This window comes from Vigna umbellata, chromosome 5, assembly GCF_029865625.1.
Source record: "Vigna umbellata cultivar VRB3 chromosome 5, Vumbellata_1.0, whole genome shotgun sequence".
Classification (NCBI taxonomy): Eukaryota; Viridiplantae; Streptophyta; class Magnoliopsida; order Fabales; family Fabaceae; genus Vigna; species Vigna umbellata.
The window spans coordinates 59,601,540-59,620,409 of NC_142169.1; the positions used below are offsets into that span (position 1 = coordinate 59,601,540).

The window sequence follows — 18,870 nt, forward strand, 5'->3', positions numbered from 1 at the left end:
TCTTTTATTCTTTTTTTTTTCTTTTTACTGTTTTTCCTACATTAGTCTCTTCATCTTTATTAAGTTATCTCTTCACTGAGAAAAAATCTTTTTTAAAAAGTTAAAATTGATTTATGTATAAATTAATTATACCAAATTATATTTGTCCACACATTAAAATATTTTACTCTCATGTATGTTTGAAAGTAATGAAAGTATCTCTTTGGATTATTTTACTTTTAAATGATGTTCTGTCCATTGTTTTATTACAGTGAGAAAGGTAAATTCCTCGTGTAGACGGGCTTGTTCATGCAGAGTGAGTGTGAGATGTTTGAATAAAATTTTACAAAAGAAGAAAAATAAATCATTTTTATCATAAATTAAAATTAATTTATATAAAAATAAATAAATTAAAAACATACAAGGGAATTTATAGCCATATACAAGTTACTTTTAGTTTCAAAATAAGTTTATAAATAGTTTTAATAATGTTAATCAATTATTTCTCAGTTTTTTCTCTTTAAGTGTAGGACTAAAAGATTTTTAAACATTAATTGAAATCCATTTTCATAGTTCCAAAATAAATAAATAAATTATATGTATTGATTGGATGAAATTAAAATAATGTTACTTTAACAAACTCTCAGTTAAAAATAACTTTTATATTTAAAATACTTATCATTTTAATTTTTTGAATAGAACTCTTATTTCAAGGCTTTTTATATGAATTTCGAATTTGTATTTAAGTTTTGAAGTTTTTGAGATTGTAGTAAAATGGTCCATATTAATGAAATGATAAAATATTATTGCAATTTCAAACAATAAATTATGATTTATTTAAAAATTAAATAACGGATACCTTATCCAAATTCTAAAGTACTAAAGGTATATAATCATGCAAATTTTCACATTATAAATAATATCGAAAACTGTAAATTTAAAATAGATGATAAAATAGTTAGTCGGACCTCCCGCATGGAAACAGACCAAATCAAGTTAGCCTGTCACTTTTTTCTTTTTTCTTCTTTAATTTCTTTTATTTTTTTTAATTTTTAAAATTTTTATTTCTAAAATTGGTTTATATATACATATAAATAAATATTAGAAACATATTTAATCATATAAAATATTTTCTAAACTTTTAATTGATTAGTTAATCTTTTTAATTAAATAAATTAAAATCATTATTGTATTTATATATTAAATTAGTCTACTATAACTAATAAATGAAACTTAATTTATAAGTTAAATTATTTAAGTTACAATACTAATGTATACACAGTTTTGAAAAATATAATATAAAAAAAATATTTTTTTAAAATATTTTTTATTTTTATATTTAATTATAAAAAAAACAGACCAATGGATTGGATTGGACTAATTCACAATTTTAACCTATCTAATTAACAGACTAGTCAGTCCATCCCATTTTACCATCCCTAATTATATCAACATTTCAAAATCAAGTACAACAATATTTATAAGTTTTATATATATTATAATTTAGTTAAATATTTAAAAATAAAATCTCTAACATATTTTCATATTCATTTTGAACGTGGATAATTTAATTAACATCAATCATTTATCCTATTCGGTATCTTTTAATTTAAACAAAAAATCTTTAAATCCCACTGTTAAATGTTTTGAATTTTTTCACATTTATTGTGTCTTCAAAAAATCATAAACAGCTTCGATTTGAATCTCATTTAGTTGTATAAATCACAGGTGTTATTCGATCGCTACCCGTGTAGACATGGAAAGAACACTCATGAAATTGATGCAAGTAACATTAAACATCAAAATTCCAACAATAAAAATGTTAAAAGCAAATTGAAAGAGCTTATGAGTGAGTTGGGAGAGTGTCTCCATAGGAGAAGATTTTCCTAGCTATACATTCAAAAACATCAATCATATCGTATGCTTAAAACCTAACATAAACACATATGTGACGTGAATTTCTTAACACCTTCTCCCATCGATAAGTGAACATCTCAACATAAAACTAAATAATTACAGATAGACATGTAACAATCTGATAGCATTCCTATTATATATTGCTTCTAAATCATATTTTTAAAACTACAATATTGTAAAATAGAATACCCGACAACACCAATAAATGATCTTTGAAACTACAATATTTCTTTGAAATTACAATACGAATAATTCATTACTAGTCTTAGTAATCCATTGACAGAAAAACGTATGATTATAAGATATTCCTCCTACCCCGTGCCTGTAACAACTTAACAACTCGAATATTCTAAATCTAACAGATTGTCCCACCATAAAAATCTCAATACTGCTTACTCTAGTTTTAATATACTAATCTTCATCTGAACTACTATTTTCAGAAATCCTTCCAAAGTCATCTGATACGTTTTTATCCTGCGGATATGCAAAGTTATGAGTGGAAGGTAACTGTGCAACATAAAAGCAACTTGTTATAACTTCAAATGATACTTACAGGCATTTTGTCCCAATCCTTTAGCCTTGAACTTGTCAGCATATAATTATCTCGTAATGGAGCCCAAGCAGGCTGTTGGTCTTCTACCTTGCCTGTGCCTTCGTTGATCTGCATATAAAAAGTCTACAGTTTGATAATTAAGCAAAAGAAAGAACCTATCTCATCAAGATAGGGTTGCTACAGTTTATTGGGAAAAAAGAGAAATTTTAAACAAGGCACTGAGGCACTGGTTTAAACATATCAAACCTAGTTCAACCAGTTTGACAATTGACCAGACAGACCAGATAAAATATAAAATTTTAAAAATGGAACATCAAATAATATGTTTAACATTAATGGTTACATCCTCATCCAAAATAGTATTACTAAAATTTTTCCACATTCAAGATTTCCCTACTAAACTTCAATAAAATTTAAAGTGGTAAAATTGAGACCAGACTACTCTGACCACTTTTAAATCACTAATCAAAATTATTGAGCTGTTAGCTAAATTGACCTAACCAAATATTGACATCAAAAAAAGAATGAGCAGTTAAAAATCACCTTTGTTGAGGTGCCAGTTGAAGGCAATGACGGTTTCCCTAACTCTGAAAAGAAGGCTTGTTTGGCCCGTTTTCGTATCTCTGCCAGCATACACATTGGATAATTAGAATTATACACTCATCACCAAGATTAGAATTATACACACATTGGATAACATGTTAAGATCCAAGAAAATAGAACATGTAGGAATAAACAGAGAATCAAGAGTAAAGTACTGTAGTTCTATAATAAGAATAAAAAGGAAATACAGAATCAAACAACTAACCTTTTGCATCCTTATTCCTAGAGGGGTTCAACCCTTTTTGAGCAGTTTGTGCCTTATTGACCTGCAACAGATGTGAACAAAATCTCTGGCTTAATTATGATAGAGATACAAACCATCACAGAGACACAGATACAAAAATCTATGAAGAAACCAAATTTGGTTAAATGTTAAGTGAAAACTTACAGCATTGAATAACTTGACCACTGAAAGTAACCAATTTGATGCATGGTCACAACAAAAGTCCACATCAATAACAAGAAAATGCAAGTCGTCAAACAAATTAAAACAGCTATAGACTTTTATTTAAGAAATTCAACTCATTTACCTCCTTTTGTTGCAACACTTATTAGAAACTTTTCATGTGAGTCCAAGTATTGAGCAGGTTTGACGTGTCCCTTTTCTGCTAACTGTAAAAAGCAATAAGATTACGATCTAAGACAGGGAAACTTTTGGGAGATAAAAACTGAGCATACAAATAAACTGTAACTGTCTTTGGAAAACAATAAAATCTGTCAAAATATAATTTAAGTTTACCATCTGCTTTTCCTTTTTGGCCTCTCCCTTCATATTGTGTTCTGCTTGCTCTTCTCCTAGTTTTTCTATAACAAGTTTCTTGTGTGCTGACAGTATTGGACCCTGCAGATTATCCAAGTCTTAAAAAAACTAGTTTCCCTATGTTCTGTAAAATCATAATCTACTGTATTCAAATAACTTACCAACATATCATCAGGAACACTCTTCTTCATAATATTCCTAAATGCCATCTTGAATGCTCGGCATCCTTCAGTGAATTTTGTAATTCCAGGCTGTATTTCATTATCATCATCTCCTTCATCATCAGAACTGTGATCATTCGTACCAGTAGCATTTTTGTTCGATGTTTTTAGTGGTGCTGCAGCTTCTTCATCTTCAGACTGATTGTCCCCACTTTCCATGTCATCCTCCTCATTATTTTTATTGGTGACAGATGCCAAACGTCTAGTCTCCGAGGCAGCAGTGACAATGGCCTCATCTTCTTCATCATCAGAGTTATACTCCCGTGCTCGCTTGCGGAAAAGTTTCTTCATTTTTTTGTCTATTTTAACTTTTTTCTGTCCATGTGGTGATGGCATCACTTTTCCTTTCTTACTTGACTTCTTACGGCCTTGCGTTTTAACAAATTTCCTCCTAGCTCTTCCAGATTCTACCATTGCCATTTCTTCAGCCATTGACTGTTTTATAACCCAACTCCAACCTGTATAAGTAAATACCAGTAAAAAAAAAACTGCAGCATTCAGCATCCACCCAAAAATAAAGGGTGCAACATTATGTACCACGCAAGAATGAATGTGACACTAGTCATAAATAGAAGAAAAAATAAGTAAGCACCAATAGCAACCCTAAATAATTCCCAACTCACAGTCTGAATTCAAATTTCAAGTTAACACCTCACAAACAGAACAACCAAAAAAAACCTAATCCACAAACTCATTTGTCCTTAAACTTGAAAAAATATCAAACAAAAAATCAATCAGAATGATAAACCTTTGATTGAATGTAGATTGGTTTGCCCTTAATCATGAAAAGACGAGAACTAGAGAATACATTGAAGTTCAATTTCTAAAATAAAGAATAAATTGGCGAACAGAATAGAGTGATGGGTCGTACCCGAATTGACGATGTCTGCGAGGGTAGAATTTGCCGTGGCCGCCGGAGTGGGAACGTTAGTGTGATGGATGCATATTTAAACCTATTTATTTTCTCTTATACAAACTTTATTATTTATCTATTTATTTTACATCATTTACATTGGCTAAAATCTTAAATTTCCATCTCTAATATACGCTTTTAGGTTTATCTTTAACAGATATTTAAATTTATAAGGAAAAAATTATTTGTAAATAAAAAATTGGAAGTCAAAATATATTAAATTTAAATTTCTTTAATTATACTATTGAATTACTTATCATAATTATTAGCCTCGGAAAAAATAAAAGTAATAAAATAACTATTAGGATAAAATTCATATATTTATTAAATTTAGAATACAAAAAATAGTAAAAAACTTGGAAATATTTTAATGGAAAATATTGAAATAAAGCTTTGTAAAAGTAATATTGAAATATTACAAATTATGAATGTATAAACATATTACATTGTTATAAATTTTCAAATTCGTCATTTTCATAATTAGATTAGATTACATTATCATATCATTTTGTATAAAAAAGGTTATACCTGAGGTGAGATGCTAGCTAGAAAGAAAAGAGCAAATTGAAATATTTATTTTTGAGAAAAGAAATAACGGAGTGAAAAATTTATTTATTTGTAAAATTATAACATTATGTGAAAAAATAATAAGGAATTATGTTATATATAAAATCTAAATCAAACACGTTTCATCAATATTTTCTTTACAATTATAGATTAAACAACATAAATTTTATTAGTTAATTTATATTTAAAATTATCAGTAAATATACACAATTTCTTCTCGTATTATAAACACGAATATTTCAGTTTATTGTATATGTATGACTATTTTAGTCCTTCCCATCTTATATATGTAACATTTCTTCAAATTATACATATGAATTATGGCGCACCGTATAAAAAATATGAATTTTCGTGTATATTATTTCTACAACTTTTATTCCTATAAAAATAGTATAAACAATTATACTTTTAATCCTGTAATTTATGATGAATCTCAATTAGATTCTTTAAATATTGAAGAAAGATTATTTAAATTTCTCAAATTTGAAAAAAAATGTTTTAAGTACTTTTATATTAAAAACAACATTAAACATTTAATTAAATCTAGAATTTAGACACGACAACTTTTGTGGTAGTTCTACTCAAATAATTTATACATTATATAACCTCTAAATTAATTTTAAAATTATTATTTTCAATAAAATATTACAATTTTCAATAAAATATTACAATTTTCGACATAATATCCTTGTTTTTGGTGCTACTAATTATAATGAATTATAATGATCTGTTATTTGTTTATTTTGCAACCCTTGTTTGTTTATAATTTGACATAGTTAATATAATTACATTATAACATTCAGGATTAGAGTTAGAAGGTATTTTTTTCAAATAAAATTTTTAAATAGATGTTTCTCACAGACACATATTATCAAGTTTGTCGCAGTACTTGAGAAATAATTCTGTTGTGACAAAGAGTTTGAATTTCAGATGAAACAAAAACTCTATCTCCATCCTATTCATCTCCTCTGTGCTAACCCCTCCCACTTTCGCAAAGTAAGCATTGCTACAGTACCTGTACAAAAAATTGAAATAACTTAATTGTATTGTATTTTATAACTGTAACATTTTCAACTTCTTATGGTCGAATATTTTACATAGACTATATTTACAATATATAAAATAAATTTCCAGTAGGATGTAAACAAGACTAACACTAAAAATAGAAAGAGAATCCAAATTGTGTTTTTGTGAAGTACTTACTTATGATCAAGAAACTTAGCAGCTACCATAATGGTTGTGATTAGGAGGCGATGAGCATTGAAGGAAGTGAGATAACCACCATTGTTGTGAAAGAACCTTTCCATGTATATGTGTGCAATCAAGAAACAAGAAGGGCTGCAATTAGAGTACTTGAAAATGCGATCCATGTATTGTGTAACACTCATGTCTGGTGCTTTGGACCCATGAAAGATGGTAACAGGATCATAGTTTCCTCCTGAGACCAACAATTTCTCATTCTTCAAAATGGATCTCTCCAAAATCGAACACAATTTCAGCAGTGGAGTTTCTGAGACACCACCCAATTCTAATGATTTAAAAACCTCTGATCTTATGATAGTCATGGCTTTTGATGTTGGTGGTGGTGTTTGTTTCTATTTAAGTACTGCACCATCATTAGGCATGCCTTAATCACAGTATTAGCAGTTTAATTAGTGTGCTGTGGTTTGTTCTGGATTGGTAGAGAAGTTTTGCTTTTGCTTCTTTCTGGCAGAATATTTACAAAAGTCTATTCTTTCCTTTGGGTTTGAGATATGAATCACACCACAAAGAATATTGTGTATATGTTTTGACAAAAAATGGAACCAATTCCATTTGATTGGACCAATTTGGGCATAACCTTTTAATTAGTCATTTAATACTTCAAATTAAATAAATTGAAAGGAATAAAATATATATATATATATATATATATATATATATATATATATATATATATATATAGGTTTGCTAACGCGCGTACGCCTGTTTTTCAGTTGGTACATTTTAGCAATAAGTACCGGATTTTAGTAGACAAAAATACCCTGTATATATGGATTCTAAGTTTTAAGGTTAAGGGTATTTTAATAATTTTCATTCTCAAAACTTAAAAAAAAAAAAAAGAAACCCTCCAAACCCTTACTCACCTCTCTCATTCCTCTCAATCCTTTCTCTTTCATCTCTCTCACTCCAACATTTTCTCTGTCATCCCTATTAGCCCTAATTGAAAAAATCAGAAACAATTTTCCTTTGTAAAGAGTTAAATCATTGACATATTCACCTTCAGGCAAAGATTCATTCAAGATCTCTTCATTTTCACCATCTTCACTAACTTCTCTAATTTCATCATCTGCATATGTTGAATCATCATCTCTATAAAAACCCTCTAGGCCAATTATCAATTCTTTCGGATGTCATTATGCTTGTGAAAATTAGATAAAATTATATACGACAAAAATTATAAAATGAAAACTCGTTATAGAGTCATTTTTTTGTAAGAAATTGTTTAAGAACGAGTGTTTCTGATTTTTTCCAGGCTAATTACCAATTTCTTTGATGTCATTATCCTTGTAAAAATTAGATAAAATTAGATAAGACAAAAATTATAAAATAAAAACTCATTATAAAATCATTTTTTGTAAGAAATTGTTTAACCGCAAGTATTTCTGATTTTTTCCAGGTCAATTACCAATTCCTTTATGCTTCTGAAAATTGGATAAAAATGGATAAGACAAAAATTATAAGATGAAAACTCATTATAAAATCATTTTTTTGTAAGATTGTTTAACGACAAGTGTTTCTGATTTTTTCAATTGGAACTACAGTAGGGATGACAGAGAAAAGATTGGAGTGAGAAAGATGAAAGAGAGAGGAATGAGAGAGGTGAGTAAGGGTTTCGGGGGTTTCTTTTTTTTTTTTTTAAGTTTTGAGAATGAAAATTATTAAAATACCCTTAACCTTAAAACTTAGAATCCATATATACAGGGTATTTTTGTCTACTAAAATCCGGTACGCATTACTAAAATGTACCAACTGAAAAACAGGCATACGCGCGTTAGCAAATCCCATATATATATATATATATATATATATACATATATATATATATATATATATTATATATATATATATATATATTAATTTACAATGCAATTATATTATATTTTTCAAAAAGAACGTACTATAAAAACTTTAATAATTAAAATTAGTTATTTTATTTTGTTGGTGTCTGCCACCTGCACATGCAACTATCTTCTGTAGCAATTTTTTTCTTCTGGAAATTAAGTTATAACCTTAATTTTGATACTAATTATTGAATCAAATAACTACTAATAAAAGTTATAATCGATAATTAAGATATAACTAGCTTTACTTAATAATATAACAATCTTAATTAAATAATTGAATTGTGACTTGACTAACTTAATATACATGAGTAAATTGATATCATTTACCACATATTTAGTTTCTAAAAAATATCTCAAGTTCATTTTTTTTACCTTCTTTCTGTTTTTCCTTCTTCTTTTTTTCCCTCTTTCCTCCTCTCCCAATTCTCTCTTTAATTATGATTTTGCTTTTGGACTCATTCAAAAATCCACAAATATTTTACTAGATTTTTGCATGCAACAAGTTCATTTTTTATGAGCTCCTATTATTTATAATTTGATTATATTTGTGATAAATTCTTTTTCTTTTTGTTGGTCCAGTTAGAATTTTTATTGTTTCAACTAATGTTCTTTTCATGTTGTGTTTTGGTGTTAGGTTTTATAAGTGACTAGTTTTTTTTTTTCAAGTTTTCAACTATTTTAGTCATTTTTTATTAGACTATAAGCAAATAATTTCTTCTTGTACCTCCAAATTTTCTGCCTGCATTTTCAAATTTTCTGTTAATGACAAAATCTTGAATAAATTTTCTGTTAACGAAGAATGTTGATGGTGTGTCTATATTTTATAGGTTGTGTTGCCAAAAAATTTCAGAAATTTATTTATTTTTTAATTTCAACAACAACGATAAAATACTATTCTAAAAGAATAAATTATTATAAACAAGAGTTCCCTTTAACAATTTAGAACCAAAAAAACAACACATTTTATAACATTTGTTATTAATAAAACTTTATTAAGTCATAAAGTTTTATAATTCTTATTTTTCATTCTTAATTTTATAATGGGGTTTGCTAACGCGCGTACGCCTGTTTTTCAGTTGGTACATTTTAGCAATGTGTACCGGATTTTAGTAGACAAAAATATCCTTATATACCATGGATTCTAAGTTTTAAGGTTAAGGGTATTTTAATAATTTTCATTCTCAAAACTAAAAAAAAAAAACCCTAAAACCCTTACTCACCCTTTCTCTTTCACCTTTCTCACTCCAATCTTTTCTCTGTCATCCCTACTGTAGTCCCAATTGAAAAAATCAGAAACACCCTACTGTAGCCCCAATTGAAAAAATCAGAAACACTTGCCGTTAAACAATCTTACAAAAAAATTATTTTATAATGAGTTGTTGTTAACCAATTTCTTACAAAAAAATGATTTTATAATGAGTTTTTATTTTATAATTTTTGTCTTATCTAATTTTATCTAATTTTCACACGCATAATGACATCAAAGGAATTGGTAATTGGCTAGGAAAAAAATCAGAAACACTCAGTTGTTAAACAATTTCTTACAAAAAATGACTTTATAATGAGTTTTCATTTTATAATTTTTGTCTTATATAATTTTATCTAATTTTCACAAGCATAATGACATCCGAAAGAATTGGTAATTGGCCTGGAGGGTTTTCTTTTAGAGATGATGATTCAACAAATACAGATGATGAAATTAGAGAGGTTAGTGAAGATGGTGAAATTGAAGAGATCTTGAATGAACCTTTGCCTTAAAGGTGAATATGTCAATGACTCAACTCTTTACAAAGGCAAATCTTTTAAAGGTTTTCAATTGGAATTACAGTAGGGATGACAGAGAAAAGGTTGGAGTGAGAGAGATGAAAGAGAAAGGATTGAAAGGAATGAGAGAGGTGAGTAAGGGTTTGGGGATTTCTTTTTTTTTTTTTTTAAGTTTTGAGAATGAAAATTATTAAAATACCCTCAACGTTAAAACTTAGAATCCATGATATATAAGGGTATTTTTGTCTATTAAAATCCGGTACACATTGCTAAAATGTATCAACTGACAAATAGGCGTACGCGCGTTAGCAAACCCTTTTATAATTTTCAATAAATATAATAAAATAAAACTATAAGTCATTTATACACTCAATTGTTACTGTGTAGAATAGTTTTATTATTCGATGTTCTGCAGCTAACCCTGGGACCATCTAAATTCTGCTTACTGTTAATATTTTTTACGTAAATTTTGAGTTTTCATTCTTTAATTTTACTTGTTAATAATTTACGTGTCTTTTATTTCGTAAAACTTGTCAGATTTAGACAGGGTCCGAAAAGAAATAAATAAATAAAAACTAATATCTAACAAATAATAAAAATATCCATAATTTTAATTATGCAAATGACTTTTTAGTCTATTGATTTATATATAGGTATTCTTTTGTCTTTTTTATTTGCTTTTTTTATCAACTTAAAATTATTAAAATAAACTTAAATTTATTAAATACTTTTTTACAATTTATATTTGGATCATCGTCGTAATTATTTTCTGTTATATATATATGGATAGAAAAAATACGATGAGAAAATGGATAAGGATGAAGAACATTGAAACCTTGTGATTCATTGTTAGGAGAAACATTGTTATTCAAATTACTATTATTCCTACTGTTTTCAAATTCTTTTCACAACTCACACATTCTTACCATTAATACTCAAAACTATTATTTCATTCTTAAGTCCTTTTTCTTCATTCCCATAAGCATCCTAAATTCTTCTAACTATCGGATGAAATATGCATGGTGCCAAGGGAATCATGAAAGAGACTTGTTATGTTAATTTTTGTATGATAATTTTTCATATTTTGATAAAATAATTCACACACACACATCTATGAAAAGATGAAAGAGGATAAATAAGTGGAATATATGTTTTTTTTTTAGTTTTTTTCATCAAAAACTAAATTACAACTATATATAATATTTTATAATAAAATATAAAAAATAAAAAAATGTATTAGAAATTTTCTATGAATTAATATAGTATTTCTACATTTGTAATCTGCCATATATCAGATATAGGCAAAAAAAAATATAGGATAAAAGTTTTATATACATATATCACAATAAAATTATTAAACAGCAATCAAATTTATATATTAAAATAATTATTAATTAAATCAGAGGCATTTTATAAAATAAAAATTATTGAGATGTTTTACAACTATATATAATAATGTTTTATAATAGTTTGGTTATATAAAAAGGGCATAAAATTTAAACTCCATGAAAGGAAAGTTGTTGAGTATAAATAAGCCTCTTATGAAAGGAAACCTTTTTGTGATATAGTCATCAATCAAAACCACATCCACCAAACTAAAGGAGGAGAAAAATGGTTTCTATAAAGTCATTTACTTCGAGATCTCATCATTCAAGGGCAAAACGTTTTCTCATTTGTATCTTACTTATGTCTCTACCCTTCATGGTATTCATAGTTTTAGAGAAGCACAACAGGATGATGAACAAAACAACTGAGGTGGATCCGAAGTCAAGACCAAGACAAAGACCAACCTGGTTTGATGTGATAGGAAAAGGTTTCAATAAGAAGAAAGTTAAGGTAGGTGTTGTTAACATCGATGCTAGAGATGAAGAATTGTTGTCACTTGAGGGTGAAATGGAGAGTGTGTTTGTAGATTTTGATCATGTTGATGGGAATTTGAAATGGGAGGAGATATTTCCAGAATGGATTGATGAAAATGGGAAGTGGGGTGAAGCCAAATGCCCAGACATTCCAATGCCAAAGTTGGAGAATTTTGAAGATCTGAATGGTGTGGTGGCAAAGGTTCCATGTGGGGTTAGAGATGTGTTTAGGTTGCAGGTGAATTTGGTGGTGGCAAATTTGGCTGTGAGAAGTGGATGGGTGAACAAGATGGAGAATCATCATAGGAATGTGTATGTTGTGTTTGTTGGTTCTTGTGGTCCCATGGAAGAGATTTTCAGTTGTGACAACCTTTTGTCGCATCAACAACAATATTGGGTGTACAAACCTGACCTATGGAGCCTAAAACAGAAAACACTTATGCCTGTTGGTTCATGTCAAATTGCTCCTGGGTATGCAAAAACAGGTACACCTTAATTAATCCTTCCAATGCTGATAAATACATTGTATTATTTTTAAGGTTAAATATATTTTTCACTTTATAAAGGTTATATAAAACATCATTTGCATACTATAAAGGTTCATTTTTTCATTTCGCTTATTTCAAAGATATTTTAATTACATTATTTTTATAAAACTATAAAGACCAAATAGATATATAATTTAATTAATCTATTAATGAAATACAACTTTTAAAAATAGTATAAAGAAAAAAAATATTTAATTCTTATTTTTAAACTCATTTTAATATTGTTTAATTATTTTTAATTTAGTTTTACCATTTTTTTTAACAATGTTTCGTGAATTTGAAAAGAAAAAAAATCAAAATATTACATTTTAAGGAAAAAAAAGTATTAATAAATTATTTAATCAACGGAAATTGTTCTTTTGATGAGATAATGATGTAACTTATATATATGCTTGGCACGGTTAAGGAATGTTGGAATTTACAATCTTCCTTAACTAATCAAAATTTCCAAATTCATAGACATTCTTTCCTATACCCAATCTCTTAACCATAATATGTGCATGTGGTGTAGCTTTTCATGTATACTTTCTTTTGTTTTCACATTTTTCATATATAAGTGACGACATGGAGTGTCTAAATATCAGTTCAGATAATTGATGTATCTACAAATCATGTATAAATTAATTAATTCTGATTTTTGTAACCGTTATTTTTTTAGACATATACTCAGGGCTTATGATTTTAAATTCGTAATATCTATTTAATTATAACGTTCTTTAGTAATATTTTTCATATATTAAACTATAATCATTCTACGAGCTTGCTTGAAAACCTGTTTGTAATATCTTCTATCTTCGTTCAACACTTCACTTTGTAGTGATTTGTATTATGTGAGATTTTACGAGGAAAGATACTTGGCATTGATGAGATATATAAGACAACAATATATCATTTTCAACTTAAATTCATCCAAGATATATTAAATATTAATAGGTGATCATTAGATTTTATGATCCAATATTGTTCAGAATTAAATTTTAAGTGTAATCCAACATTATAAAATCAATTCTAATATTATTTTTAACCTAAAATCACAATTGATACAATAACAGTTCCACACTAATAATAAACCACACTAATAATAAACCTAACAAATAATAAATTTCGTTAAATAGACTATAATTTATAACTTTAATACTATATTAAAAAGTAATTTAATTCAATTCTATACAATTAACTTATAATATAAGATTTATATATACTTATATTTATATATATATATATATATATATATATATATATATATATATATAATATTTAGTACTTTCATGTGCATGAAAAAAGTGATACTCTCAAGTGTTAATGTTTTCCTAAGTACTAATGAGTTTTTGAGAGAAGTTTGAAGAATTGGTTTATTGGTATAAAGCAAAATTAGCGTATATATAAGTGGGATGTATACCGCAAATGCATGGACCATTGTTTCACTGTCACAAGACATCATGGAATATAAATGATAAATTTATTCAGTTTATGATGATATTTTGCAGGTAAAGAGGTGTGGAGAAATTTCTTTAGTGTTCCAAAAGTAGCCTACGTATCTGTTCTTCACTCTTCAGAAGCTTATGTTTGTGGTGCAATAGCACTTGCTCAAAGCATTCTTCGAGCAAATACCAATTTTCCAAACGATCTTCTACTCCTGGTTGATAAATCCATTGGTCCAAAATCCATAACTGGTCTAAAAGCTGCAGGGTGGAAGATCCAACGCATCAAACGCATCTTGAGCCCCTTTGCCAAAACGGGTGCATACAACAAGTGGAACTACAGCAAACTACGAATATGGCAACTCACCAAGTACGACAAAATCATCTTCATAGACTCCGACCTCGTACTCCTCAACAACCTCGACCATTTATTCGTGTACCCTCAGTTGTCAGCAGCACCTAACGAGAAAGTCTTGTTCAACTCGGGCTTGATGGTGGTCGAGCCATCCCAGTGCATGTTCCAACAGATGATGAACAAAACCTTCAAGGTACGTTCCTACAACGGGGGTGACCAAGGTTTTCTGAATGAGATCTTCACGTGGTGGCACCGTTTGCCAACGAAGGTTAATCTGCTGAAAGGTTTTCAAAACGATGAGGACGAGAATCATGAAGTCCCTTATGCCATACACTACTTGGGTTTGAAGCCATGGATGTGTTATAGGGATTATGATTGCAACTGGGACATGCAGGATCGTCATATTTTTGCAAGTGATTCTGCTCACAGAAGGTGGTGGCAGGTTTATGATACTATGCCTGAAGAGTTGCAATCTTACTGTGGACTTACGCAGAAGATGAATGAAAGGATCGTGAAGTGGAGAAGGATAGCAAGAAATTCCAGTTTGTCTGATGGCCATTGGAAGATCAAGGTGAAAGATCCAAGAAAGGGTAGTTATCATTCAGATTAGAACATGCTGGTGTGGTGCTGTGTATGCATAAAGGTTTGGATTTAACCTTCAGTGTTCTTGCTGATATTGACTTCATAGACTTAGAACATTTTTCTTCCTGTTACTTTGATACAGACCATATTAACAAAATCATAGGTTCACTTTGTTTGCATTTTGAAATTATGATGACATTCCATTTGGTTTTATATTACAATTTTTTTTTTCGAATAACATGATCTGAATCATCAAACAATTTAATGCAAGCATCTAAAATTAATGATAAAATAATAATTCATTTTAAAATTAACATATTAAAAAGTACAACTAACAAATAAAATATTTTCTATGAGAGATTCTTACAAAGAAAAATTATCTTATAACACTTTTTCAACCATTTAACAACGCAATTTTAAAGATAATATATTACGATAATTACAAAATATATATAATCTGCCTGCTAATTACAATATATATATATATATATATATATATATATATATATATATTATATTATATTATAAGCAAGCTAATTAGAATATATAAACTTTGAAGACGTATGTTTTGAAATCCAGTAAAATTAAGGGTAAAAGTTGACGTGACGTAACAAGTGTTATATATTTTCACATTTTTCATATTTAATATTTTTTATAATTATTTAATGTATAATATTTTTATTTTTTATTTATAATTATAAGAATTTATTTTTTTAGTAATCATGTTATCCTTCAAAGTAGTTTGTTAAGCATTTGTTAAATTAAAAATATTTTTTCTAATAAATGATAGTTTTCAATATGATGATGATATTTTAATACAGTAATAAACACAATTAAATTACAATTAAAAAATTAATACTATGATAACTAAAAACCCGCTTCATAATTATATTATAATAATATAAATGGACTCTGGTTTACTAAAATAGAATTCTCATTTAGTTTTTATTAGGAAGTAAAGTTCGCTTACACCTATATATTATGTCTCACATGATATATTTTATTTTAATAATATAAAAATTTTCAATCCGAGATGTCCAAATATGATGTTATCTATTAATTAGTTTAATTTATCAAACAAACTACAAAAGAGAATTACTTTAAATATTGAGTTTGTATGGACCAAACTTAACCAATTGAGCTAAGATAGATTTAGTTTTATGTTTACATAAGAAAAACAAAAACAAAAACATAATATCAAGTCTAAAATGTATTAAACAAAAGTTGAAAAATAATTCGTCAATTCATTGATATGGGTGGAAGGAAAATAAGACTGAGATTATCAATAACTTTGGTATTAGTTTTTCAAACCACAAATAACAATTTTAATTTTAAAAATAACTTTGCCAAGTTAAATTTATAATTATTTTCAAACTAACAATTTTTTAATTTATAGGCTTTTAATAGGTTACGATATTAAATCTAACCCACATGTTTAAGGATCAAACAACCCTTTCTACTTAAAACTATGTTTATGATATTTTATTTTATATGTTACTCAAATTTCTTATATTGTGGAACTTAAAGTTAATTTAATTCTCCATACTTATAATTTATAAAATTATTTAGAAAATATTTAGTATTGAGTATTTTTATTAAAAACATTAGTATAATTGTAATTATTTTTTTTATGAATATTAATCATTTATTATAATTTTTTTTATATATTCACTAATTAAATATTCAATTTATAACTTCTTAAACACAAATATTTATATTGTACTACATATACTTAAGATTATCTCGGGTACTTAACTTGAGAACATCTCGACTTATATTACTAATATATTCTCATACTTATCTAATATTATCTTAGATTATACTTATATGATCGAGATTCCCTTGATCAATAGCATATCATGTCGACCATTACATTATGAAAAAAGTCCTAGTAGTTAAAACATGTTACTACGACATTAGGCAAATTAATTAAGGTGATTATATTTGTGTATCATGTCCAACCAGGTCAAAACGCATAAATATAGTATAAATAACACAATTCACAAGGTAAATTAATTACATATTCATTATTACAACATTTTTTATCATTTGACGCACACTCCTAACTTACATCAGATTGTCTTTTACAAGCACATTCCCTCTCAGCTTGAAACAATATATAAACTGAGAAATATCTCGACACTTAAAGGTTAAAGAGTGAAGATAATAACTTCTTGTGGAGTCTTTCCGGTGTATTCTTGAACCTACAAGAACAAAAACAAAACAACCTTATATACTTATATACTAAAGTATTTCAACTCCTTTCTCATCACAAATGCTACCATCAATTATGTATAATCATTAACTCCAACAACCTAAAATTTCACAACCAAATCATACATAACTTCAATGATTTACAACCAGTCAACATATGATCGTTCATCGTACAAATTCATAAAAAATCTCTCACTTGTACTTATTTCACATAACCATTTCAATCACAAGAAAAATAACAAGTAATTATTTTTAAAACATTAAGTAACAAGATGTAAATTTGGAACAATCTAATAAGAACATATCTATTATACTTCTTTATCATAATTAAAACAAACACAGATTGATTAATTGGACAAACTTAAGCTATTTAATAAATTTGACAAAGATGTCATTGAATAAATTTGATGTTACTGAGACTTTCATAACTCCTTAACACAAGAAGGTGAAAAAAACAAGTATTTTTGTTATTTTACATTGAAGAATTTTACAACAAAATATATAATTTTTCAACACATTTGGTGGAATATAAAATATAATTTTTTTTCTTAAATAATATAAAAATATCTTTCTTTTCGTTCACATATAGATTAATTTATTACAGATTGAGTTAAAAAAAAGTTAGCTCAACCTAATTTACTTTTTGTGAATTAAAAATTTTGTAACATGATAATATAGGTTGTTAAATTAGGTGAATTAACTCGCTTAAAAATGTTTTATTCTTCTAATTCATTTTATATATTTAATGCAACACAATTAAAGTGGATTGATCACACTTATATATATTTATAGTTATATAATTAAAGTGTTTTCCTATTTCATGAAATATTACTATAAAGATTATAATTAAAAATTGAGGTGTCAACTTATATAAAAAGGCAAATAAATAAACTAACTATAAAAGTATTCAAATATTATTGAGTAATATCTTAATTTTTAAGAATATCAAATTCTCAACCTATATTATTAGAAAGTGGGTTTAAGCCTAACTCAACCCCACAAAACCGGCTTGTAAGGTGAGGTTTGCATCCAATTATAAACTATGAATTGACCTTATCTCTAATCGATGTGGGACTTCCAACATATATAATTATAAGTAATAAATATTTCAAATGAAAAAATTATGAAGAATGGTAAAAAAATAACAAAAAGTTGTTGTCAGAAGATGATAAATAATAATATCTTCAACTTGTTTTAAACGGTTTGGTTTAACCTGTGAGTTAAGTGATTCAGATTGAATTTGACTCACATTTAAAGAATTGATTTTTTTTAATTCAATCTAATTCAATGGAACTCACGTGAGTGGACAACCAATTTTAATATCTCTAATTAAATTATAAATAATAACAAAAAGAAGATAAATTATAAATTATAAACTATTTTAAATAACGTTGTTTATAATTCATAAATTGAATTTTTAAATAAATTACTTCAAAATATATTACAAAAATATTTTTATACAGTTAGAATGAGGCTGTAATGTTATTAGAAAGTTCAGTGGTTTTTT

The 18,870-nt window shown here is 27.1% G+C and overlaps 3 protein-coding genes across 4 annotated transcripts; 1 reads left to right on the plus strand and 2 right to left on the minus strand.

Moving 5' to 3' along the window:
* Positions 1-2,069: 2,069 nt before the first annotated feature.
* LOC124836016 (Rrp15p protein) lies at positions 2,070-5,036 on the minus strand. 2 transcript variants are annotated; one of them, XM_047311070.2, is made up of 9 exons: positions 4,905-5,036; positions 3,974-4,491; positions 3,792-3,893; positions 3,583-3,664; positions 3,441-3,460; positions 3,258-3,318; positions 2,993-3,072; positions 2,450-2,557; positions 2,070-2,370 (listed from the first exon to the last, which is right to left on the minus strand). In XM_047311070.2, exons 2-9 carry the CDS (start codon positions 4,463-4,465, stop codon positions 2,308-2,310), a joined length of 1,008 nt encoding a protein of 335 aa, XP_047167026.1. In that variant the 5' UTR covers positions 4,466-4,491; positions 4,905-5,036; the 3' UTR covers positions 2,070-2,307. The 2 variants fall into 2 exon arrangements, with proteins under 2 accessions (XP_047167026.1, XP_087971462.1); XM_088115336.1 differs by having other exon boundaries at positions 2,450-2,572.
* Positions 5,037-6,209: 1,173 nt separating this feature from the next.
* LOC124836003 (cyclin-P3-1-like) lies at positions 6,210-7,089 on the minus strand. The gene is made up of 2 exons (XM_047311054.2): positions 6,717-7,089; positions 6,210-6,528 (listed from the first exon to the last, which is right to left on the minus strand). Exons 1-2 carry the CDS (start codon positions 7,076-7,078, stop codon positions 6,369-6,371), a joined length of 522 nt encoding a protein of 173 aa, XP_047167010.1. The 5' UTR covers positions 7,079-7,089; the 3' UTR covers positions 6,210-6,368.
* Positions 7,090-11,995: 4,906 nt separating this feature from the next.
* On the plus strand, positions 11,996-15,177 carry PGSIP4 (plant glycogenin-like starch initiation protein 4). The gene is made up of 2 exons (XM_047311069.2): positions 11,996-12,728; positions 14,279-15,177. Exons 1-2 carry the CDS (start codon positions 11,996-11,998, stop codon positions 15,175-15,177), a joined length of 1,632 nt encoding a protein of 543 aa, XP_047167025.1.
* Positions 15,178-18,870: the final 3,693 nt, after the last annotated feature.